The sequence below is a fragment of the Halichoerus grypus genome, chromosome 6, assembly GCF_964656455.1.
Source record: "Halichoerus grypus chromosome 6, mHalGry1.hap1.1, whole genome shotgun sequence".
In the NCBI taxonomy this organism is placed as follows: Eukaryota; Metazoa; Chordata; class Mammalia; order Carnivora; family Phocidae; genus Halichoerus; species Halichoerus grypus.
The window spans coordinates 4,099,872-4,125,325 of NC_135717.1; the positions used below are offsets into that span (position 1 = coordinate 4,099,872).

General features: G+C 59.5%; 2 protein-coding genes and 1 long non-coding RNA gene across 6 annotated transcripts in view; 1 reads left to right on the plus strand and 2 right to left on the minus strand.

The window, feature by feature from the left end:
• Positions 1-1,717: 1,717 nt before the first annotated feature.
• Positions 1,718-10,660, plus strand: FSCN1 (fascin actin-bundling protein 1). The gene is made up of 5 exons (XM_036075897.2): positions 1,718-2,676; positions 9,271-9,427; positions 9,525-9,646; positions 9,853-10,020; positions 10,420-10,660. Exons 1-5 carry the CDS (start codon positions 1,845-1,847, stop codon positions 10,620-10,622), a joined length of 1,482 nt encoding a protein of 493 aa, XP_035931790.1. The 5' UTR covers positions 1,718-1,844; the 3' UTR covers positions 10,623-10,660.
• Positions 10,661-11,328: 668 nt separating this feature from the next.
• Positions 11,329-15,622, minus strand: LOC118525271 (uncharacterized). The gene is made up of 3 exons (XR_013448664.1): positions 15,588-15,622; positions 15,229-15,403; positions 11,329-13,678 (listed from the first exon to the last, which is right to left on the minus strand). It is a non-coding gene; the product is annotated as an uncharacterized LOC118525271 (long non-coding RNA).
• A 5,122-nt stretch (positions 15,623-20,744) lies between these two features.
• Positions 20,745-25,454, minus strand: part of RNF216 (ring finger protein 216) — a 147,173-nt gene continuing 142,463 nt past the window's right edge. For all 4 annotated transcript variants that reach the window (XM_078074288.1, XM_078074285.1, XM_078074286.1 and 1 more), the window contains 2 exons: positions 24,344-24,413; positions 20,745-23,703 (listed from right to left, as the gene is read on the minus strand). In XM_078074288.1, the coding sequence (XP_077930414.1) occupies positions 23,384-23,703; positions 24,344-24,413 (390 nt within the window). In that variant the 3' untranslated portion in view covers positions 20,745-23,383. The remainder of the gene's footprint in view (positions 23,704-24,343; positions 24,414-25,454) is intronic.

A 25,454-nucleotide genomic window follows, 5' to 3' on the forward strand; every position in this document is an offset into this window, starting at 1 on the left:
CCTGGCCTCCAGGCTGCAAAGCTGTAGGAGGGGGCCTCGGGGCCAGAGCGGGGAACTGCAGACCGGAGGGAGGGGCCGCCCAGCCCTGATCCCAGTAGGCGGGTCTCAGCATGCTCCAGTCCTGCTGCCAGCACCAAGCCGCCACCACACAGCCTTCTGGAAATGCCTAGAGCTATTCATCCGCCTCTCCTCTGAGCCTTGGAAGTTGGCCAGAGGTTTGGGGTCTTTCTAATTAGATGCACGGCTTCCTGGGGACTGGAATGGGTCCTGAGGGTGGACAGGGACAGTGTCTGAGCTCCATGCCCCCAGGGACTCTCAGACCATCCTGAGATGGGGGATTTGTATCTCTTCTACAAAACGGAAACTGAGGCTCAGAGAGGTTAAGCAACTTGCCTAAAGTCACACAGCCAGTGAGATCCTGGGTTTCAAGCCTAATAGATAACCTCAAAATGAGAAACTTTTGATGTTCCGGCTCTTGAGGGATGGGTTTTGTGGGAGGGGAAGCTATAGCCACTGCCTGCCTGGAGTTCCAGGCCCTGCCAGTAAACACATTAGAGCCACAATGGTGAGAAGGTGACACCATTTTCCCCTGGAAGATAAAAAAAATCCCTGGAGGGGTTTGCCTGGGAGAAGACAAGGCCCAGACCAACCAGTTGGGGAGCTAGTTCAGTGCTCTTTGCCTTTGGCCCCGAGACCTTGTGGGCAGCTTGTGGTCATGTTGGCATTCCACGGGGCTTGCGTGGCATGTGGGGAATGTCCCAGCAAAAGTCCTGGCCTTAGAAAAGGGAAGTGTTCCTAGAAGGGGGAGGAGGTGGGAGGGGGGTGAGCATCTGCAGGGAGTGTCCCCTTTGTGGGAGGACGGTAGACAGTTGGGGGTCCTGAAGGAGGAGGGCTTCTACCAGCTCAGCCACCTCTGCAGTGGGAGCCTGGGGGTGTAAAGTGAAGGGCGCACTGGTCCTGGAGCCCCGACCCCGACCCTGCCCTTCAGGCTGCGGGGCCAGGAGCGGTCCCACCTCCGACCAGCCCACCCCAGTGCCTGGAAGACCAGAACCCTGATCCCCAGAATGGGAACAGCAGTCACCTGTCTCTGCTACTACCTCGAAGAACTATTTGGGGCCAGCAGGGCTGGGTGTTGGGCCACAGGGCGGGGTCTGGGCGGCCTTCGTGGAAGTGTCTTGAAAGGCCTGAGTTGGGTGAGTTGGGGTCTGCAGGCCCCTCCCCCAGCTCCTGGCCTGCCCCCCACCCCTCTTTGGCTCACCTGCCCCTGCGCGGTGGGTGAGCGCGCCCTCTCCCCTTTAAAGCCCTGCTCCAAGGCCACCTCCTCCCAGCAGCCCCCGGACCGCCTCCACCCAGCACTAATGCGTTCTGGGGCCTTTGCGGTCTCTGCCACAACCTCAAACCCTTCCTCCCCGCTAGCTTAGGATGGGGGGCCTCCGACGGGTCCCGAGCTCCGGGGGGATCCTCAGGCTGCGGCGCTGCGGGGGTGGGGCCGTGGCACTGGGGGGGAGGGGGCGGCGGCGCGACGTGGGGGCTCTGCAGAGGCCGGCCGTGCAGAACCGGGGCACGCGGAGAGCGGAGCCGCCACCCCGCGCCCCTCGGGTCCCCGCGCGGCGCGCTCCCTGCGCCCCCTCCCCCGCCGAGCCCCGGGGCGGGGCGGGGGCGGGGCCTCGCGGCGCTGACGTCACCGCGCCTAGAAAGGGGCTCGCGCGCGGCGGGCCGGCTTTGTGGAGCGCTGCGGAGGGTGCGCGCCGGGCCGCGGTCGCGAACAAAGGAGCAGGGCGCCGCCGCGGGGACCCGCCACCGACCGCCCGGGCCGCTCCGGGGCCCTCCCGCCCGCCGCCACCATGACCGCCAACGGCACTGCCGAGGCCGTGCAGATCCAGTTCGGCCTCATCAACTGCGGCAACAAGTACCTGACGGCCGAGGCGTTCGGGTTCAAGGTGAACGCGTCGGCCAGCAGCCTGAAGAAGAAGCAGATCTGGACGCTGGAGCAGCCGCCCGACGAGGCGGGCAGCGCGGCCGTGTGCCTGCGCAGCCACCTGGGCCGCTACCTGGCGGCGGACAAGGACGGCAACGTGACCTGCGAGCGCGAGGTGCCCGGCCCCGACTGCCGCTTTCTCATCGTGGCGCACGACGACGGCCGCTGGTCGCTGCAGTCCGAGGTGCACCGGCGCTACTTCGGCGGCACGGAGGACCGCCTGTCGTGCTTCGCGCAGAGCGTGTCGCCGGCTGAGAAGTGGAGCGTGCACATCGCCATGCACCCGCAGGTCAACATCTACAGCCTGACCCGCAAGCGCTACGCGCACCTGAGCGCGCGGCCGGCGGACGAGATCGCCGTGGACCGCGACGTGCCCTGGGGCGTCGACTCGCTCATCACGCTGGCCTTCCAGGACCAGCGCTACAGCGTGCAGACCGCCGACCACCGCTTCCTGCGCCACGACGGGCGCCTGGTGGCGCGCCCCGAGCCCGCCACCGGCTACACGCTCGAGTTCCGCTCCGGCAAGGTGGCCTTCCGCGACTGCGAGGGCCGCTACCTGGCGCCGTCGGGGCCCAGCGGCACGCTCAAGGCGGGCAAGGCCACCAAGGTGGGCAAGGACGAGCTCTTCGCCCTGGAACAGAGCTGCGCCCAGGTCGTGCTGCAGGCGGCCAACGAGAGGAACGTGTCCACGCGTCAGGGTGAGTGGGGACGCCGCCCCCCTCCTCTCCCGGTCGGCGCACAAAGCGCACCCCACCCCCGTACCTCCAGCCTCCCGCCCTTTCTCGCCCGCGGCGCTGCTACAATCCCTAGCGACCCCGGCTGCGCCCCCGCTAGGCGCGCCGGCCACCCCGCCTCGACGCCGGACGTGCGCTTGGGCCCGGAGGAGGGGGCGAGGGGTGGGGCCTTGCCCATCCGTGGGCGCCGCTGCACGCCCCCACCCCGCGCTGGGGTTGCGGCTCCCTCGGCCCCGCGTAGGTGCCGCCCTATGTGCCACCCTCCGAACCCCCCGCCCAGGACTCCTCACGCGCGCCGAGCCCGGGGATCGCCCGGCGCAGCCCGGGTTGGGGGGAAACGCCCCTCCCCCCTTTCCTCGGGCCCCTCCCCCGTCGGCGGGCCTGCAGCTCACGGGCGGAGGCGAGGGTCGCTATGCCCGCGGGGCGCACCCCCACCCCCCACGGCCCTCCCAGCGCAGGCGGGATGGGGGAGCCTTTGATCTCCGCAGGGTGCGCTTCCACCTTCCAGCCCTCCGGGCCTTTCTGCACCTCCACTTGCAGCCCCGAGGGGTCGGCCTCTGCTGGGGGTGCTTCCCGTGTGTCTGCCCTTCCCCCCCAGCCCCTCCTCCCGCGTCTGCCCCATGCTCGAGGCCGCGGCCTTTGTGAGCAGGGGGGCGGGCTCCTCCAGAGGGCCCTCCCTCGCCCCCTTTGTCCTGCTTGGTCTTTGCAGATGGGAAAACCAGATGCGGAGGGGCGGGGGAGGGGATCGGTTTTCTGCGGGTCCCCCCTGTTGAGGACCCCCCGCGCTGTCCCCGGCCTAGTGCCCCGGTCCGGAGCTTCTCCTGGAGGCAGCCTCCCTCCTCGCGGCCCGGTCCCGGGACGGCGTGGCGCGGATGGCGCCCTGCCAGGAACCCCGCCCAGCTCCCGCCGCACGTCTCCGGTCTGGTGCGCTCTGCTCTGCGGGCGTGGGGAAGGCGGACTTAGCGTGAGCCCAGAGACCCCAGCCCGCCTCTCTCGGGGAGCCCCTACCCTCGAGTGAACCCAACCCCAGGTGTCCCGCCTGGAACAATTGACTGCAGCTCGCTTCGTCCTTTCCCGGGCCTCCTGCTGGCCTGGCCATTTCCTACCGGCCTGCGCGCCAGAAGTGAGCCCCCCTCTTTCCCTTCTTAGATTCTCCCCCTGGGCGGTTTCTCTTCCTTCTGGCGCCCTCGTCCCTCCTTTGGCAAGGAAGACAGTTGATTCTTTGCAGCCGGAGGCCCCACTGGAGGGACCTGTGGGGGTCTTGCTCTGCTGAGTGGGAGGTTGAGCCCCAGAGTCTGGAGATGGCTTGGTGGGAGCCCAATCAGTGTCGTCCTCCTGGTGGAGTGGACTTCCCTGCCTTCATCCTGATGGCTACCCTCCTGATTGTGGGCGGGGACTGTGGAGAGGGGCTTGCAGCCCCATTGGCACTGGGGGTGGAGGCCCGGTGGGGTAACGGCTGCTTTGTGCCTGAGTTTGCTGATTGATTTGCGCAGTATTATTTCAGTTGTACAGATGAGCCTTTTGGCCCAGAGAGGTGAAGCCATTTGCCCAAGGTCACACAGCAAGAAAGCAACATGCAGAACTGGGTCTGTCTGACTACAGAATAGGCTCTTTTCTGACACCCCCCCGCCCCCATGCCTCCCAGCCTCCAGGGCACAGTGCCCCCCCCCCAGCGTTGGTGGGGCAGGACTCCTCACCTGTTTAGCAAACGTTGAGCCCCTACTAGGTGAGACATGTTCATTGGTGAACGAATGAGTATATGTGCCTGGACCCTTCTCTGTTGTAGCTGATGTTCTTGGGACATGATCAGCATCCCAGGGGTGTCAAGCAAAGGCCTGGGGGTCCAGAAAGTACATCAGGATCTCAGATTAGACTGTGGGGTGGGGGAGACACTTCTGAAGAGGACACTGGAGCTGACCTGAAAGATGAATACAAGGTAGCATGTATCAGGCCTGTGGAACAGTGTTACAGGCAAAACAGGCACAGCTTGTGCAAAGGCCCTGAGGCAGGGAGGAGCAGAAAGCCCAGCATGGCTGAGAAGGAGCTTGTGAGGTTGGTAGGTGGGACTGGAACCGCCAGTGGGGCCACCAGACCCATGATGGGCACTCACCCATGCAGGCATGCTGCGTGCCTGCTGGGCTGCATCCAGTGTCTTCCTTGGGGAAGACGAGGAGGAGCGGGTGGACCTGGCCCCAGCCCTTGAGGCCAGGAAGAGCGGAGCGAGTCTGGGCAGATGCCCTCTCCTCTTTATTAGCACTTGCTGGAAGTGTCACGGTGTGATTCAGGCTGATGGGGCAGGGGGAGCCCGAAATTGGGCCAGGAGAAGTGTTGGCTCATCTCTGAGTTTAAAGGTACAAAGAGCTGGGGGAGGGGCCTTTGGGGGCTGAGATTGGGGCTCTTTGGGCCTCGGATCTTGGGGTCCTCATCTTGTTCTCAGGTTAGCTGACCCCAAGGCTTCCTGGTGGGATGGAAGACCAGAGGACCTGCAGCTGCTATGGGGTTGGGGGCGTGTCTCAGAGGCCATTTTGGACGGGCCTGCGTGGCAGAGGAGGTGGTGTCTGTGCTTCTGACACATGTTGGGAAAAGCCAGCCAGGAAGGAGGAGGATCCTGGGCTTAGCTGCCGGGGGGCGGGGGGAATGTGAGTCATGCCCACAGGCTTGCACAGGCCTGCCTGGTGGGGGTGGGCTGTTCCCTGCTGACGCTGCGACCTGCTCTCTGGCCTCAGTTTCCCCATCTGTAAAGGGCCGGCCCTGGGACACCCTGGGCTAATTCTTTGAGCCAGGCTTTGTTTCTGGGAAGGGGGCCATCACTGCCACCAGGGAGTGGGGTCCCGGTGCCTGAGGACTGATGTGACAGGCAGGTGGAATCCATGTGACCACGTCACTGGTGAGGGCCTGGCTTGGGCAGGGATGAAGGATGGCAGGGTGGCTGGGTGAGCAGCACTTCCCAGCCAGGTGGGGTGTGTCCCTCCCCCCCCCTTGCTCCTTGGAAGTCTCGCCTGCTCTGGACTCTAGCCACGCTGGGTCCACATTTCCCACTTGGTCTCTCAGCCTCCATGCGTCTGGCCAGCTGTGCCCTGGGGCTCCATGCTCAGGAAGCGCCCTGTTCCAGCCACTCAGAGGCACTCAGAGGCCAGGCTGGCCGGCCAGCCGGCTGAGAAAAGGGCTGGTCAGGCTGGGCTTTGCAGGATGTGTAAGAGCTCTCCTGAAGAGGCAGGGCATTTGCGGTAATTCACGCCCTAATTCTTTTTTTTTTTTTTTTAGATTTTTTATTTATTTATTAGAGAGAGTGAGAGAGAGAGAGAGCACAAGAGGGGGGAGCGGGAGAGGGAGAAGCAGACTCCCCGCTGAGCAGGGAGCCCGATGCGGGACTCGATCCCAGGACTCCAGGATCATGACCTGAGCCGAAGGCAGTTGCTTAACCAACTGAGCCACCCAGGCGCCCTCACGCCCTAATTCTTGTGCAAGGATGGAGGAAGGATCTGAGGTGGTCACGTAGTGGAAAGAGGGCGGAGGGGAGCGGAGGCCACAGAAGCTTCCAGGCCCCTTCCCCTAAACTGAATGGGGTGGTGGGGAGTGCCTCTTTTGGACCAGCCAGGGCGATGTGGAAACTGCTAAGGCTGAGGGGGATGGAGTGCCCTCTCTGAGCCACCATAGGGAATGGCTCAGAGGCTGGCGACAGGAAAAGCTATGAGGCAGAGGGACAGGCAGGGCGGGGGGAAGCGGGGGTGGGGGGAGGCAGGAGATGAGCTTCTTCCAGCCCCGCATCTGCCTCCCCGGGGTTCCTGTGGGCCTGTGACTCAGTGCGGCTGCTGCAGTTGATGAAAAGAAAAATCCCAAAGAAAAGCCTGTTCCCATAGTAACCCAGCTCTAATTAGAGACTCCAAGGCCAAGTGGGGCCTTTCCTGCCTGGGCAGGGCCTTGGAGCCAGGAGGGGCCCTGCTGGATGTTGGGGAGACACCCCCCCGTACCCCTTCCTGTTGGGGTCGGAAGACCTGGTGTCAGCTTGACACCAGGGCCCTGAATCCTTCCAACCTCCTGGCAGAATGGAGAGACCCTTTTGATAGATAGAGGGATGCGGGCTGAGTGAGGGGAAGGCACTCGCCGAGGGTGCCTGGCCCCCACTTTGGGTGGCTCCCTGGATGGTCCAGGCCTTTTCATCAGACCATGTCCAGAACTGGACATGAGCAGCCGATGGGGTCTGAGCAGCCGAGCAGAGGGCCACGGCTGTGGGGCCCTGGGCGTGGCCTCCCTCTGTTCCTCTGTGGGAGGAGCAGGCCAGTATGGATTCCGTGGAGCATGGGGCTGCTCCTGGCTAAGTCTCCCTGAGAAGGAGCCTCCTGACTTCGTGCTTACCTCTGGCTAGAGATTGGACTTCTAATCCAGGTCCCTTTCCTGCTCTTTTGCCCCCTTTTCTGGAGATCCCCCTCTGTCCTGTCTGCTGCCAGAGTGTGCCCGGAGGGGCCTTTCCTCTCGTCTCTGCCCTCCTTCCGGTCACCCAGCACACCGCACATTGGGCAGGTGATGCCATGGGGCTGGGGTGGGCTAGCTCATACGGTGGGGCATGTCTGCCAGCTTTTGGGGACTCTGGCCTCAAAAGCTTGTGCTCCCCAGAGTGGCCTTTTATGATGGTTCCATTCTTGGTGGCTTGGCTACCCGGGGGCCCAGTCTCTGTTGACCCTCATCTTCACTGGGGGTGTGATGGTGGGTCTGACTCACTACCTGCCTCCCAGTAGTCAGCAGATCCTTGCCATCAGGGCTAAGGGGGCCCAGTGGGCGTGGGGGCTTGAGCCCAAGGGGTTCTGAGAGGAGCTAGCTGTTCAGGGCCCTGGGTCCGCCAGTCCATAGAGAGAACATGGGAGGAGGCCTGAGTCTGCCCACTTCCCCTCCTGAGGCTCACCAGCACTCATCACTTTCTCTCTGGGTGACCTTGGGAAGGACATACCACCTCTGCCTCATTCTCCTTCGTGAAGTGGAGGTGAAGGTCCCCACCCCCTGGTGCTGATCAGGCCCTCAGCTTGGTGGTGGAGAACTACGGGTGGGTCTCGGGTGGGGAACCAGGGCTCCCCCATCCACCAGCCTCCATCTGCTCATCGGAAGGGCCACCTGCCACCCCCCACTGTGGTCCCGTCTTCTAAAGGTGTCCAGACCCAAACGGTGACACACTTTCAAGCCCCGAGTCTGGGCGGCCAGCAGAGTGGGCGGGTGTCCCTGCTGTTTCAGTTCTTAGAACCCAGGCACTTGGGGAATGTGAATTTGTTCTGTTGGAACCAAATATCCTACTTCCAGGTCGTTAGCTGGAAGAGGCAACGCAGATGGGGCCCCAGAGATCAGCTGCTGGGCCGCAGCGTGTGGGAGCATGGAAGCCCCCTCTGGTCACATCAGATGATTTAGGGGCAGGGAAACGTGTGTGAGCATGTTGCTTAGATCATCTGTAAGTCGTGATCTGTGGCGTGCATGCACTTTGAGGTAGAGAAAATGTGTGTTTGCACTGGGGAAGAGGTGAGGAGGGTGTGTTCACCCGCCGTTTGCCATGTGTTCTGGGGTACAGTGGGCATGGGGGTATGTGTGACTCTCCCTGCCCCCCTGTCCCCCCCAGAGAGACAGCACAGGCGGGGAGGGGCAGAGGGAGAGGGAGAGAGACTCTCAAGCAGGCTCCAAGCTCAGCGCGGAGACTCGGGGCTCTATCGCACGACTCAGATCATGATCTGAGCCGAAATCAAGAGTCGGGCGCTTAACCAGTTGAGCCACCCAGGTGGCCCATGTGACTCCATTTTTATGCATTTATGAGTTTTGTAAATTTTCTGAAACGAACGTATGCTATTATATTTTACTCTTTTTTTTTTTTTTTAAGATTTTATTTATTTATTTGACAGAGAGAGACACAGCGAGAGAGGGAACACAAGCAGGGGGAGTGGGAGAGGGAGAGGGAGAAGCAGGCTTCCCGCGGAGCAGGGAGCCCGATGCGGGGCTCGATCCCAGGACCCTGGAATCATGACCTGAGCCGAAGGCAGACGCTCAACGACCGAGCCACCCAGGCGCCCCTATATTTTACTCTTAATTTTTACACACATACAGGAACAGGAAGGATATAATCTATTGATTTCCCCCAAATGCGATATTCTGCAATCTAGCTCCATCCGTCTTATATTCATTGTTTTTGATTGTATTTCAAGCAAATCCCTGACATCAAGGCATTTCATCTCAAGATGTTTGTTGGTATCTGAAAAATGAGGCCATTTTCTTACATAACTACAATATGATTAACAATAATTAATCCTTAATATTTAATCCTGGTCCATGTTAAGATTCTCCTGATTTGTTCTAGAATGTCTTTGTGCAGATGGTTTGTTGGGAGGTATTCTAGCATCCGAGAAAATGATGTGAGGGCGGACGGAGCCAGCCTTGGTCCTTGCCTGGCCCTGCCTGGGGTCTGGGGTCCTACTCCCTGATGTGGAGGCTGAGGGGTCTTGGCAGTGGTGTGTGAGGGCAGGGCTGCGGGTCGGCCCCAGCTCAGGATGTGGGGGTCCCTGTGCCAGTCGGAAGCTCTCCCCGCAGGTATGGACCTGTCAGCCAATCAGGACGAGGAGACCGACCAGGAGACTTTCCAGCTGGAGATCGACCGCGACACCAAAAAGTGCGCCTTCCGCACCCACACGGGGAAGTACTGGACGCTGACAGCCACTGGGGGCGTGCAGTCCACTGCCTCCACCAAGTGAGTGCCCCGCCGCTGCGCCCCAGGCTGGCCTTTCCCGGGGCTCGGGGCCCGGGGACCCGGGGCAGCCCCGCCTGACCCTTCCTGACACCCCCAGGAACGTCAGCTGCTATTTCGACATGGAGTGGCGTGATCGGCGGATCACACTGCGTGCGTCCAATGGCAAGTTTGTGACGGCCAAGAAGAACGGGCAGTTGGCTGCCTCGGTGGAGACGGCAGGTAGGCACCTGTGGGCGCACCCCACTGCCAGGTTCTCTGGGGGGTCTGCCCACCTCGTAGTCACTCACCGACATCCCCCCCCTTTGCCATCCCAGGGCTGACATGCTGGGGGACCCCAGACTCCCTGCTCGCTCTCTCTGAACCGCGCCCTGAGCATCCCAGCCCCACCCTGTGAGACTCACCGCCCCTCCCCTTTCCTGGGACAGGGGACTCGGAGCTCTTCCTCATGAAGCTCATCAACCGTCCCATCATCGTGTTCCGCGGGGAGCATGGCTTCATCGGCTGCCGCAAGGTCACGGGCACCCTGGATGCAAACCGCTCCAGCTATGACGTCTTCCAGCTGGAGTTCAGTGATGGTGCCTACAACATCAAAGGTGGGTTCTGAGGGGGGCAGCTCCAGGGGGCCACAGGGATTGAAGCCCTTGTCCCACTTCGGGGCTCAGCCTGGCCGCCCTGTGACTTGGCTCTGGGGACAGACATCCTGTGGCCACCAGGCCCCTTTCCCTCTTTGTGTAGGAGGGAGGACCCCCAAGCTATAGAAGGAGGAGCAGAGCAGAGAGGGAGACCAGATTCTGGAAAGGGAGGGTGGGCAGGGAAGGTGTCCCACACCTGAGTTGTGGGACTTAAAAGTCCGGGTGGGGGGGAAGGGGCGCGGACCCCCGTCCAGCAAGGGTGGGAGGCTTGGGTGGGCATCACACAGAAACCACCCCGACTCCAGAAGCCGTGATTGCAGGGTGGGGCCTGATGGGTCTCACCCCCCAACCCCCCCCCAGACTCCACAGGCAAGTACTGGACAGTGGGCAGCGACTCTTCGGTCACCAGCAGCAGTGACACCCCCGTGGACTTCTTCTTCGAATTCTGTGACTACAACAAGGTGGCCATCAAGGTGGGCGGGCGCTACCTGAAGGGGGACCACGCAGGGGTCCTGAAGGCCTGCGCCGAGACCATCGAGCCAGCCACTCTCTGGGAGTACTAGCCTGCCGCCAGCGCCCCGTCCCCGCCCTGCCCAGACCCTTCTGCTAATAACTCTCTTCTCCAGGTGGGCTCCAGTGTGGTGGTGAGCCCCTTGCCTTTCAAACTGGAAACCCAGAGAACACGGTGCCCCCACCTGTTGCCCCGTGCCTGGTCCTTGGAGGGATCTCAGATCCTTCTGTCCTCTCTTCTCTGCCGTGGGCGAGGCTGGCACCCCTTTCTTCTGACCTCAGACGACTCTGAGCCTTATTTCCCCAAAGTGGCCGAAGAGAGTGGGGGTGGGGGAGCGCTGGGAGGCCTTCCCGAGCCCCTGGGCCTGGTGGGGTAACTGGAATCTCCTGCCCCCTCCCGAGAGCCTCTGCCCCCCACTTCCCCGGAACTGGGTGCCTGCCCCCAGCCTATCGGGGCCCCCCCGGTGCACCACCCCTGCGTCGGGGAAGGCCGCAAGAGGCGGAGGGGGCAATACCAGCATGTACCGGCTGCTTGCCCCCCTGCACCAAGCAGGCCTGCCCACTGCACCCCCGCCCTGGGCTGGGGCCCTGCTGTCTCTCTTCTTTTCACCCTGGCCTGACTGGAAGCAGAAAATGACCAAATCAGTATTTTTTTTTTTTTAAGTGAAGCATCATTGCTGCAGCCACCCAGGCAAGCTTGGTGGTAGTAGCCCCGAGTGATCTCCAAGGGGTTTGTGGGGAGTCTTGAAACAGCATCTCTGGGCGCGGGTGCCCTCCTTGCCTGCTAGCTGTGGGGGGTGCGGGGTGCTTCCCTGAATCTAGAACCTGCCCCTACCTCCTTGGGGGACCTCGCTGGCCCCCTCCCTCCTGCCTGCCCAGGCCTGTGTCCCCATCTGGTTGGTGCTGAGCCCCTCACCGCCTCAGCCAGAGCCCCCGGTGTGATCGGTGCTCCCTGTCCGACTGGACTCCTCGGGTCTCGGGGTGGGATGAAGCTGGGCGTCGCCCTCCACCGGGAGCCCCATGGGGAGCCCCCAGGCCCCTGGCTCCCAGCCCTGCCCCTGCCAGCCCCCCCTCTCCCCCACCAGTTCATCTCTGCCATGCATCTCACTCTGGGTGTCTTGGTCTTTTATTTTTTGTAAGTGTCATTTGTATAACTAAATGCCCATGATAGTAGCTTCAGACTGGAAAAGCAAAATAAAATAATGCGAGTGTGCAGCCCTGAGCTGGTCTGTGTGTATCTTGGGGATGAAAGTGGGTGGGGTTGGGGTGGGCCCAGGGTCCCGTGGGTGCTCTGAGCAGCCTGGACATCCCTAGGAGTGGAGGAGGGCCCTGCAAGGGGTGGACTCTGACCCGAGACCTGCCCGGGGCCACCAGTGTCCCAAGCACATAGAGCTTCCGGGTAGGGAGGCGGCTGAATCTGGTTCCACAACGTCCTGCCTCCAGTATTTGGAGCCTGCAACAGGCATGCACTTAGGCTGGGCATGTGAAATGCATGCCTGTGTGCATAGGAGGTAGAGATCAAGGTAATATGAACCCACAGATCCAGCTTCTTCCTCCTGCCTCCACGGATGCACCTTGACCAGAACTTGGAATTATGGGGCCCTCCTCACACACTGCAAGAGGCTCCAAACAGTAGGCTCAGGTCCCCCAGGGGCTGGGATTGCATGGTCCGAGGGGCCCTCTGAGGACGGGCACAGAGATGGGTGCAGATCCTGGAAGGAGTCTGCTGGATGGGCTAAGCTTGGGGGCCAGGATGGGTGCCTCCATCAAAGCAGGACCCCCAGGCTCAGCCCTGGGAGTTGGGGGGCACTTCTCCATCTGGCAGACAAGAACCTGAGGAAGTTGCCAGCCCTGAACCCACCCCGCGATCTCGGCCCCTGGCAGACCTCCACGTGGCCAGCCCTGCAGGGACCGCAGGATCTCACTTAAGCCAGAACTTCCCAAGGGGTAGCGCTGTTCCATCTTACAGAGGAGGAGACCGAGGTTCAGAGCAGCAAGGCACAGCCTCGCGGGTGGAGCGCGGCGGCCCAGGGGTGTCCACTAAGCAGACGGCGACTGAGGGTAACTGAGGATGGATGCGGACGTGAGGGGGGCAGCGCCAGGTCCCGGGGTGGGGCCCGGTGGGGGAGGGGGCTGAAGCGATCTTGCTCCCACCTTGCTGCCTGAGCGGTGAGCGGAAGCGCTGATTGGCTGCTGGTGATGAAACCGGGATGACTGCGCTGTGATTGGTGGTCCCTGGAGGCGGGAGTCTCGAGATTGACAAGGGCAGATGGCGCCACAAAGGGCTGTTGGGGCCCCAGCGGGGTCCTGGCGACCAATCCCCCACCCCTGTTAAAGCCAGGCTGGAAGCCAGAAAAGTCTCAATGACGTGGAAGGAACATGAATCCGCCGGAGCCAAGTTCTTCCAGACCATGGGGGATGGGGGGAGGCACACTGCAAGGGGTTCGGGGAGGAGGGGGGAGCCCAGTCGGGCAGTTGGAGATCCTGCGGGGTGAGGTGGTTCCCTGCGATGCCCGGGAGAGCGCCGCCCACGGAGCAGGAAAGAACTGCCCTGGAATGACCCCGGGGTCCCCTCGCCGAATCCGAGCCTAGTCCGAGCTAGGCGCAGATTCTGAATTCCGTTTGTTCCGCAAAAAGGCACCTGCCACGGGGCTGCGCGTTCGGGGGATGTGGGTGACTGAGGCGCACGGCGTATTTGGGGAGATGATCACACCTAGGGAAAGAGGGCAGTACAAGGGACTGGAAGGGCAGTCTGGGCAGAGGGAACAGCGTAAGCAAAGGCCCGGCAGGAGGAAGCCAGGCGGAGCCTCCTCGGGTGGTAGCTGGAGACTCTGTTTGAGCAAGAGAGGCTGGTTGTGTCCAGACCCACCCGGAGGCAACGGGCGTCTTCAGAAGGGAGGTAGACTCTCCTGTGGGCACATGTGGAACATCTGGGGGACCACCAGCCTCCCTCCTGCATTCCAGGGCTCCCCATTTCTGGGTCTTTCCAGACCTTCGTGTCCATCTGTCCAAAACAGGCTCTGGGGCCGGGGCTTGGATTCCAGAGGGGGATAGGCCGCTCTAGCTCCTGCCAGAAGAAGCTTCCTCAGTTTCCCCATTCACAAGGGCCCTGCAGACACATGGGTTTATGCACATTAGTGGGCGTGTGCACATGTGAACAGAGTCCTGTGCACACAGAGACATGTGTGTGCACAGGCAGACATGCTCATGGACACATACACACCAGCTTCCGGTGACAATGAACTGGGTACTGACCGCTCACAGCGGGGCCCGGCCTCTGCACCTCAGGGGTGCCCACCCCCTCCATTCACCCAAACCCTGGCGGGCAAGTCTTCCTCACCTCCAGTTGTGAAGCTGGGTCCCCTCCAAGCCTGCCATGGAGTGTGAGCAAGAGTCCAGCCTCCCATTGCTCAGATGGGGAAACTGAGACCTAGTGGATGCCCAGTGAGCCTGGGCAGGGGCAGTGGTGCTCTGAGTTACACGTCACAGTTAATTGTGAGCCCCAAAGATCACAACTGAAGGAAAAATATTCAACGAAATTTATAAGGAAGAAAAAAGAGAGACAAGCGTTCTTCCTTCACATGGGGCACAAGAAGGCTGCAGACCAAGTGGCTTCAGGCAGGCTGGAAACAGCGGTGTATCCAGAATGCACAGGCCATCCCAGGGCTGCATCCCCAGTCCTGGGGCTTCCCCATTCCTGTCTGCTGGGGTCCCCGCAGGCGTGGCCCTGTAGGACCCTTCTTGGGATGGGACCCCAAGCCCTGCAGGGGGGCCGTGGAGCTGTCCCTCTGGTGGGGGAGGCCTCTGAGCTTCCCAAGCGTGTCTCCATGGGACACCCCTGCCAAGTAGGTCCCCTCCCCAGTTCAGGCTCCTCCCCTGTTTATTTCTGGGGAGACCTCAGTGGAGGACACCCCAGAGCTGGCTGGGCCCCACTTCCTCCAGGGTCAGAGCAGCCTCTTCCAGAACTGGGAGGGATGATAGGTGACCTCCAATGACCTCACACTGAAGCATGATGTAGGTGAAGCTGCAGAGGGATCTGGACTCTCTGGGGACCCTCTGTCCTCAGTTTCCCCCATTTGAGCAATGGACAAATGGTTCCTAGGGCAAGACTGTCCAGCTGGAGGAGGGGCTCTGAGATCCCTGGGACGGCGAAAGAAGGGAGCCTGGAGAAGCCCCCCTCCCCAAGACATGCCTGGGAGGGGAGGGGCAGGGTGGGTCAGGTGGAGCATTTGGCCTGAGGCCCAAGCCCCTTCATGGGGCCCCTGGGTTTAACCAGGAGGAGGCTGATCCTCCAGGAGATGTAAGTAATCGAGACAAAAGCTGAACAGACGTTGGGGAGGGGTCTGCACTCCCCTCCCCCCTCCCTGGGACCCAGGCCTGACCCGCAGACCCGAGGAGAAGACCCACCTTCCAGGCACCTCCAACCGGTGCCACCCACTGGCAGGTGCTCTGACAGGGTTACTACTTCATCACTGTTGTTAGTTTAAGAATTAAGGTAATAAAAGCATAGAATCTGGTGTCTGCGGATGCCCCAGCCCCAGCCCCCTCCCGAGCCCCCCCGGGTTAAACACTGTTGGCGGTGTCTTTGACTCGTCCAGAAAATCTTATTTTTTACGTAAAGTATTCACATACAGCCCTTGCTATGTGCCAGGCACTCACCCCTTGTCAACTCCGTCCCTGTGATGTGCTGAATTTTGTCCCCCTGAGATTCATGTGCTGAGGCCGGACCCCCCAGCACCTCCCGACGTGATTGTGCGCGGAGACAGCGATTTCAGGAGATGATTACGATTTAAATAGGTCACTGAGGTGAGCCCTACTCCGATCTGACAGTGTCCTGGTAAGAAGAGGAGATTAGGAGGCAAATGTGCCCAGAGGGAAGGCGGGAGGCTGCGGACAGAGGCCTGGGTAGACCCCCGCCCGCTGCCCCCAGATCTGGGACTGCCGGCCTCCAGGGCCGGGCGCAAAGGTGCTACGTTGTGGCGCCCCAGCCCACGACTACGACTACCAGCCCCACTTACTGCTGCAGGAACTGAGGCTCAGGGAGGTTAAGTAAGTTGCTCCCAGCTCGGGTGCAGCTGGGATTTATATATAAAAACGTGACCCGTCTATGCAAGCACACGCAAGCTCATCCTCACGTGATTGGTTCCCCCAGAAACAGACACGCACATTCAAGGCCCAGTGGCCTATTTGGGAGGTGACCCCAGGACACAGGGAGGGGGGAACGTGAGCCGGTGGTGCACACAGTACTCGTCCTTCTGTGACCGGCTTGTCCGACGTGGTCCCGTGTCTGCGAGGTTCACCTGAGGCGTGGCGGGGGTCGGAGTTTTCTTCCTTGTCACGGTTGACTTGTGTTCCGCGGGACGGACGGATGCACGTGCCCCTTCCCGCCATGGACACTGGCTTGCTTCCAGCTTTTGGCTCTTGTGAATGGCCGCTGCAAACCAGGGGTACAAATCTCTGAGGCCTTGCTTTCTGTTCTTTTGGGTTTACACCCCAAAGTGGCCTTGCTGCTTCACATGGTCATTCCAACTTCGTTTTTTCGAGTAACCTCCATACACTGTTTTGCGTAGCGGCTGCACCACCTTACATCTCCAGCAACAGTGAGCCGGGGGTTGTATTTTGCTTTTTTGCACACTCGGGATCGTGTGCTCCCACGGCCCCCTCCCTTCAGTTGTCACCTGACACACGTGCGTTTTCCTTACCTGCGCAGGTAGAACTCGCTCCGGCTTCTCGAGGTTTACCCTGTCCCATCCCATCCAGTCCACCTTGTGCCCCAGTCACGGACACTCACGTCCGTTCTCCCTCGTTCTGAGCAGCACATGCTGCTGAATGGAACGACGGTGGGCGGGAGACGCTTTACAAGGCTCTGGGGGAAATTTCTGGAAGGGCAATTCTTAAGTCACTTGACATTTTGATAGATGGGGCCAGATCGCCTCCCCAAAGACCCTCCCCACCCTGCCCAGCTGTTGGATGACTGTGTCTTCATGTTCTTCCCCTCCTGGATGGAATCGTTCTGGAAGCTTCTTGCCAGGCTGAGGTGAAAGCAAGTGCGCTGCATGGGTCAGGAGTGCAAGGGTCACCTCCTATGGGTTAGTCCGTGCTAACGGGGAGCTCCTAAGCTGGGCGGGGCCTCTCCACCTCCTCTTCCTGCCCACTTGGCTTCCTTCTTCCCCAGAGAACCACTGGCAGACTTGGGGGGTATAAATAAAAGCCACCACATCTCCCAGGGCCCCAGATAAAGTCTCCCCCAAGACCTGGTCCCTGGTCCCTGCAGCTGCAGGTGGGCCTGTGGGAGCTTCACAGTGGCCCATGCTGTGACCGGCTGCTCCCCACCTGGCCCCAGGGCCTCCCCAGAAGGCCCCTGTCTGCAGACCCCGAGCAGCCTGTCCGGCTGCTTCCTCATCCTTCGCGCCTTTGCCCTGCGGATCCTTGGCCTCCCCAAGTTCTCAGGTCTGTCTCCTCCACGCAGGGAGGCCACCAGTCTCTGCCAGGCTTCTGCTACTCAGGCTACCCAGCCCAACCCTTCCCTTTTACAGATGGGGAAACTGAGGCTCCAGCTAGCAGGTGGAAAAAGCACTCGCTCACATTTTCTGATTCCAAACACAATGAAGCTGACACTTGTGTGGCTACCGTAGGTCACACTGTGTCTTCCCCTACAGTAGCTCACTGAGTGTCCTAAAGACCCCTTTCTGAGGGGGTTATTTTTGGTGTCATTTCACAGATTTATTTTTCCAGCAACTATTTCCTGAGCACCCCGGGCCCTGACTGGGTGCCAGAGACGCAGAGCCGAGCTGAATGGTGCTCCTGGTCCTCAGGGAAGGCAGGCCCGGTGGAGACTGTTCCACAGTAGGGAACGGGCCTGAGATGGCCAGTGTCTCGGGAGGACAGGCACGGAGGACTGGGCCGAGGCGCACAGCCGGGGAACAGCCCAGCTGGGCAGGAACCGTGTGCCCGCACGTCCTTCAGTGCCCCCGGCCTCCAGGATGTTCCAGGCTTCCTTTTTGGCTTTGTTCCCCATCAGAGGCGAGAGAAAGGAGATGTCTGTGGGGGAGGCGTCAAGAGTCGCCAGAGGTCCGAGGCTGAGCAGGTGAGGGTGACCATGCGGGGGAGCCATGCGGGCCGTCCGCTCTGAGCCCCAGTGGGTGGCCCCCGAAGCCCATCGGGGCCTCCAGCAGGTCACGGAGATGTGTGCCGCCAGCGGAGCATCCTTCCTTGGAGCTATGAGCACGTGTTCACCCTATGGACACGGTGACCCTTGTAACTCATGTGCTTCTCCATGTGAGCTGCCGGGAAGGGGGCCAGGCCGCCTGACTTCAGAGCCCCACTTCCTGCACTGTGTTTGATTTAATACTGTAGCTTTGCTTCTGTTCCAGTTCGGTTTTCTGCTTGTTTTCTATCATGGGTATTTTTTGGTAAGTGGCCTCAATCTTGACAGAAATGAGGAGATAGAGGGAGCACCAGACTTGGGGCAGAGAAAGGAGAGACTGAGAGCCCCCTGAGAAGGCTGCGGCCCTGGTCTCCCTGCTGTGATGTGCTGGGCGCAGGTGCACAGCCCCCTCTCCCAGGCTGTGAACGCCACTCGCCCGGCGCTTGGTTCGGGGCAAGCGGGCAGTGGCAGGGCCCCAGACGCACCACGGACGAGGGCAGGTGGACGGGGGGACTGGACCTGCGGAGTGGTGAGGGGCAGCCATCCGGGATGTGCCTGGGTCTGAAGCCGGACCCGCCTCTGGGAGTGGATGCCAAAGGGCAGCGGGAAGGGGACCCGACAACACGCTCTTTTCCGGCTTTCTCGGTGCTGTAATTGTCCCCATTTTGCTTCAAGCAACTAGCTTCAGTGACCTTCCCCGGGGCCCCGCAGCGCTGCACCTGCAGAACCCACAGAATGGCCTCGGGCCCAGCGCGCCACCCCCACTTAGGGAAGAGGCAGGTCCCGGTGATCCTGGTGGCCCTGGTGACAGCCTGTGCTGGCTCCACGCCCCTCTCATGAGGGTCTTAACTGGCATCATCTAGGGCAAAGCCAAGCCTAGGCGATGATCAGTTCTGGACTGCCTGCCAAGACGTGCTGATGAAGGGGGAGGAAGCAAGGAGAGGAGTTGCTTCCGACTTAATCCTGAGAGGGAAGACCCACAGATGGGGTTTTAGGTGGGGCCACGTCCCCCGGGGGTCATGAGAACAAAGAACAGCAGGCTGGACAGGGGCAGCTGTGCACCAGCCCACAGAAACGTGATTCCAAGAAGCCCAAAGAGAAGGCTTACAAGCCTACAGCAAGAGGTTCTAAAAGGAGGCGCTAATTAAAAACGGTGTTTTGGAAGCACTTGCTCATACCTTGCTAATGCTCATGATAGGATGCAAACCTGCACATCTGGTTTACTGGTTTTGTGAGACATTATATATATCACAGAGCAGAATGACCTGGAAGGAAATGCATCAAAAAAAAGTATCAGTAGGGGCGCCTGAGTGGCTCATTGGGGTAAGCATGCGACTCTAGATTTCCGCTCAGGTCATGATCTCAGAGTCGTGAGATTGAGCCCCGCATCGGGTTCTGCAATCAACGCAGAGTCAGCTTGAGATTCTCTCTCTCTGCCCCTTCCCCCCCTTGCGTGCTAATAAATAGATCTTAAAAAATATCAGTAGCTACCTTCGGATAACAAAGCACTTTTGTCTTGATCCTTTTCTGTGTTTTCAAATTTTTTCTCTTTTAAAACATTTGTTAAGTGGCCAATGTGTATACGTATATGTCACTTCAAGGATGGAAAATAAATTTGGACAGTGCAATTACAAATGCACCTGACCTAAACAGCAGTTCCTTCTAAAGGAAGATGTGTCCATTCAAGTGTCCCCATGAGGTCAGATTCCAGGAGACGGGTCTTAGGACAGCTGAGGGACCGTGGCAACAACGATGTGCCAACGAAGGGTAAGAACACAGGCCAGGACGGGTGGGTTGACACTGCTTTGTCAAGGAATCTGGCAAAAGACATAGAAATACACACCCCCATCCTTTTTTTTTTTTTTTTTTTTTAGATTTTATTTACGTGACAGAGAGAGCGAGCGAGAGCAGGAACACAAGCAGGGGGAGTGGGAGAGGGAGAAGCAGGCTTCCCGCGGAGCAGGGAGCCCGATGTGGGGCTCGATCCCAGGACCCTGGGATCATGACCTGAGTTGAAGGCAGATGCTTAACGGCTGAACCACCCAGGTGCCCCTCACCCCTATCCTTTATGCACAACTCTGCTCCCGGAAAATACATCTTTTGAAACATCCAAGCAGGTGCTCACCAAGGTGTGGAAGGGTGGCAGGAAGTGCGAAGCACCCCAATCATCCATCAGGATGGCACAAAAAGAACCAATCAGACCCAGGGGGGCGCTCCTGGTTGCAAAGGGAGAAAAGTCCCATTTTGAAAGGTGCAGAATCACTTTTTTTTTTTTAAGTAGGCTCCACGCCAAACATGGGGCTTGAACTCACGACCCTGGGAATGCAGGTAACTTCTGTCTTGGATTTATCTCAGTACATTTTCAGAAATGCACAAAAAAAAAAAAAAAAAAGGGGGCACATCACTCAATAAAGCTGCAAATAGCAGGACAGGATAGCCCACGTTTTATCAGAACGTTGAGCAGTTTGAGCCCAAGGGTGTTGGGGTCTGCCAGCCTGGCTCACAGCAAGGCTGCTGGGGATTCTGATGGGGAGGCCTGTGCCCAAGGAAGGTGGCCCCAGTCAGACACTCTGTTCTCAGGAACCTGATCTCCCGGTCTTGGGAGGGAGGACACGAGCTTCCTCCCATTTCACCCAACCTTCGCCTGGTCCAGCCTCTGCAGGTCGCTCTCCAGGCCAGTTGGTGGCTTGCTGCCCAGGCCTGGAAGAGGGGTTGAGCATTTTCTGGAAGGGGATTCTGTGCCAAAAAACAACAAAAAACCCCCTTGTGCCCAAGTGGGCCTCAGTAGCCACCCAAGCAGGGTCAGCATGAGACATCACCTGATCATCCTTCTGGGGAGGGGAGATGGGGGTCTCACTTCTCCTCGCAGCTCTCCAGCGGCAGCCGACGTCCGCTCCCAGGGAGCAGTGGCATCGTAGGCCCAATCACTCCCCGGGAATCTGTCGCCTGTGTGCGCAGCCCCTGTAACTTCATGGGGGTGGAGGGGCCTGCCCGGTAGTGCCGTGTGGACAGACAAAACCGGAAGGAGCATAGTGCACAAACATTTATTTACAAAAAGTCCAAGTTACATATGATACAGACTTTTTACACACAGTAGTTTAAACAGAATTATTTTGATGTATTTTACTACCAGAAGGTACAGAAAAAAATTTAATAAACTAATCATTTTTGCTATTTTTATACAAAGTGACAGGTCATGCACACTTTTTTTTTAAGTTTTAAAATCTTTTGCTAAGTGCAAATACTAGATTCCTCTCTCCAGTTTAAGGCAAGTAGAACGGGACTGTTGCTGGGCAGTCTCTGGCTTGGGGGAGCAAACACTGTGGCCCAGAGGGGGTAAGATGCCAGGCTGCCTCTGGGATTCCTGCCTTGTCCCTGCCACTGGCTGGTCTCTGTGGCTCTCCTGTCCTCATACCTTGCAGCCACTTGCTGGCTTGTTTGTCAGAGGATTAAGGCCCCCTCCCCCCTGAACTCTCACTAGTGCAGTCTGCTTCTAAAGAAGCCTGGGGTCCTCTGGGACACAGGCACCTAGACGGTCACTTCACAGACAGGTGGGACCTCATGCTAGCGTCAGAACTCGTGGCAACGACCTTCCCCCAAACAGCAACTCTGCTGCTGCGGGCCTGGGAGCTGCTCCACAGTCCAGTGCAAGGAGGATCGTCGGAAACCGGGGGCCCTCAGATCCCTAGCAGCTGCGTGTGGCTAGAACAGCCAGAATTCATCTCAAAGGGCAAGTCCTCAGTTTGGCCTTGGGGGAAACCAATTATTCTGGTCTCTTCCTTTCCTGTGCCAGGGGATCTTCACATGCCACCCACCTGGGGCCTGCCCTTTCGGCTGCCCAAAGTGCCCCACGGAACCCTGTACCCTGGCTACAGGACAGAAAGGTGGACTGGTTTGTTCCCTCCTTGGATGAACTGGCTCAGGGGGCCCAGGAGGTTCTGGTGTGTCCTATTTGGTGGGACGTCCGCTGGAAGCTCAACTGCTCTGAGACCCTCCTCACCTGGGGGATGCACGGGGACCATGCTATAAAGGTACTTAGACCTGTCACTGTGCCCTGCAGTGCACCCCCAGCAGGCCCCTCCTCGTGTGTCCCGCCCTACGCCCAGAGAACTCTGCAAAGCCCTCCCCTGGAGGAAAAGCAGGAGGAAGAATGGGCAACTTAGCAGATTTCTCCCCATTTTAATCCTTGAAATACATGAGAAACTGATGGCAGTGGGTGCCTGCACACAAGAATGCATGGTCCTGGGGCACGGTCCCCAGAGATGGGGCGGTGGTCATTAGGCTCACCCTTCTGAGGTCTGTGCACAGGCGCTGGGAACTTCTGGGAACCCACAGACTCAGATACAGCAGCAGTGACAGAGACCAATACTGGGCAGCCAGGCAGGGTCACTCCCCGCGGAGGCCTCTGCTCTGCAGAGTGGTGGCTAGCGATGGGGCAGAGCCTCGGGTGGGCTGGGGCTGCACAGGGAAAGGTGAGTGGGAAGGGGCAGGAACCCCTATGCCGACCCGGAGCTAGACTCAGCTGGCCGTGGGCAGGGGCAGCTCCACGGGCGGGTGCCGGGTGTAGTCTGGGTCCTCTATCCCCCCATGGAAACCCACTGCCACCACCAAACCTTAGGGGAGAAGCTGCTCATTACCTGACAACTGGGCTACCTGGGAGAGCCACCAAGCCTGTCACAGCCACCTCGAAAGGACCTTTTGTTTGGCAAGATTCAGGACCATCCAGCACTCATTGGCTGCCTGGTGTGGGGTAACTGATTTGACTTTCTAGAGACTGAACGAGAGAAATTCTAGTAGGCCACAGAAAACCCAGTAAGTTCAAAGTGAGTAAATGGAAAATATTTCTTTAAACTACAAAACAGAACTGATAGCATGAGATGGCTCTCTGTGGTCTCATCTGAGTGGGCCAAGGACAAGAAGAGACCTGAATAGTCACGGTGGTGGCGGCCTGGGGTTCTGGATTTGGAGAATACAGTCTGCAGCCTCCCCACCCTGAGCGGTGCCCCCAGGCCTGGGGACATGGTTCTGCCACCGCCTCACTGGGACCAACTGACTTGGAGCAGCAGGGTGCACTCACTCTGGGTGGGCCGCAGCATTGGGGTGGGGGTGGGGGGAGAACCCAGCCTTCACAACATGGTTCAGATGGCTTAGCTCTCTCCCGAACTCCAAACTCCCTCCAACTGGGACTTCGGCTTTATCACCAATCAGACTATACTGCGGTAAGGAAGGCCTACGTGGTTAACTGAGAGACTTGTGAGGTCTGCCAGGGGGACAGGAGGGGATGGACACAAACACTTCCCTCGTCACTGTCTGCAGGGACAGGGCTGACAGAGAGGGGATACCTTGTGGTGAGGGTCCCTGCACCGCCGCTCGGACAGTGGAACTCTCCAGGGAGGCCCTACTGGCCCCTTATCACTGGTCCAGCAAGTGCCAGACCAATCCTTTTACAGGCACCTGAGGGCACTGGCCTGCCGGCCGCTCAAGGGACAGTAGCCCTTCCCAGGAAGGAGCAGGAAAAACACCAACCTATCCTTTTGAGAGCCAAGTGCACGATCCCCATTCAGAAGGCATGGCCTTGGGGGCGAGGCGGGAATCTGCGGAACCCGGCCCTGCACAGGCTGGGCTGCTCAGTGGCGGGCTCTGGGGAGGAGGCAGGACACAGAGCTGTCAGAAGCGATGCCGTGGCTGCGGACCAAAGTGCATAGGCAGGTTGTGCTCCAGCGGCACGTGGACGGGAGCGAAGTCGTAGTTGACGCGCACATTGGGCAGAGGGGGCACGTAGGGCGCTGGGACGGGGCCCATGTTGAGAGGAAAATTGTTGAACATGGGCCGGACAGGTGGCAGGGGGAAGGGGGGGTGCACAAAGGCATAGGGGGGGATCTGTGGCTGGTGCAGGTTCTGCGGGACGGGCCTCGGCAGGGCTTCGATCCTCTGGACTTTCTCTGGAGGCTTCTCCAAGGGGGGCCCGATGCGTTTGAAGGTGTTCTCTGAACAGGACATGGGATTTAGTAGAGAAAACAAAACCAACTGTGCTTGATGTGGGTTGGGACCAGGGCTGCATATCCTGACCTCAGTCCCACTTGCCCCAAGCTGAGAGCCTAGAGCATGAGACCAGGCCAGGCATGTCTGACCTTCAGCATCATTCTTACCTACGGACATAGGAGTGGCGGCCAGGCCACAGTAAGGCCAATGAACGTGTGCATGTGCACCAACCCCCCTCAGCTGTCTAAGTGTTAACTCACTGATCACCCTGGAGGATGGTGGATTCCATGGGAGACTTTCCTTCAGAGCCAGGGCCTGGGGGCCACTCCCAGAAACTCCATTTCATTCCTTTGTGACCTCAGAGAGGCCAGGGTGGGCCTACTGTCTTTTTAGTCCAGTGTGGGTTCTGCCTGCCTCCTAAGCTCAAACCCATCCCTTGGGACCCCCTGACCATCAAGGGGATACTGAAACTCTCCTATGCTTTCACAGCCTCTTGCCATGGGGAGCTGGATGGATGCCTGGGCGGCCCCGGTGGGCTGGAAGGCCAGCCACGAAGCTCGCCCCCCGCATGGAGTGTTCCGGGCCCCCCCACCCCCCCAACAGGGATCGCCCCAAGCATGGGGCCCGTGCTGGGGGGGTGCTTGCCTCCAGTCTTTCTCTTCTGCTCCTCTTCAGCCTCCTTCTGGATCTCCTCAATTAGCTTCTCATCATCTTCCTAAAAGAAGAGCAACAAGATGGTGAGCTTGCTCCAACCAGCTCCATGCCGTGCTTACACCACACTGGGACCCAGGGGAGGGCAGCTTGCTGCCAGTCAGCAGACTACTCATTCCCAGACCCTGAGGGTCTCCTTGCTTCATCAGTGGATGAGGCTCCCACTAGGAAGCCCACCTGAAAGGCTGTGGCTGAGGAGTGGGATTGTGGGGCAGGAGCCTGCTTGAGCCAAGACAGAGGACCTTCTGCAGCTCAGGTGGGCAGACTGATAACCCAAAGGTTTGGAAAGGGGGTGGGTCTGGGGCGGGCAGGGCCCGAAAAGTTTCACACTTGATCTTAGCCAAAAGGCTGAGAAGCGATGGCCAGAAGAGTTTCAGATCCAGAGTCCATGAACTCTTGAGCAGCACACCCTTTTGTGCAAAGCCCAACAGAGTCTTACTGATTCTCTGACCTCAGGTGGACAAAGGTCTACTCAGGCCAGCTGAGCCCTGAAGCTGGCCTTTAGCTTCTAGGCAGCTGGTGGGCTGTAGGAGCTGCGTCTTGCCAGTTGAACGGTGGTCGGGGTGGGGGCCCTCATGTGGGAGGAAGGGCACAGCAGTTTAAGAGCGAGATGAACGGAGTGGAACATCACCAACTGTGCGGATTTGAACTGAACGACAGGCAGGCTTGTTTCCTGGGGTCTTCCAGCTGCTTCTCCAGGAGTTAAGAGCAGTCAAGCTGGGGAGAAGCGTGAGGGCACTGGTGCGCAGCGGCAGTCCCAGTACTCGAGGAGGGGTCTCCTAGACAAGGCATTGGAGCCTCCCCATGTGGCCAGGTGTGTCCTGGGCTGGAACGGTTTCAGTGACACCTTTGACCAACTGATGGCACCAGGGAACTTGTGAAATGTGAATGGAGAACCACAGAAAAGAGCATGTGAGCTGGAGAGAGCACCCTCCCTGGATAGTGGAGAGCGTGGAGGTCCCACCTGAGCGGAGGGCAGCGTGCATGTTTACTTAGCACATTATTAATGTCACTGCCAAGACAGCAGTCAGGGATTTCACCATAC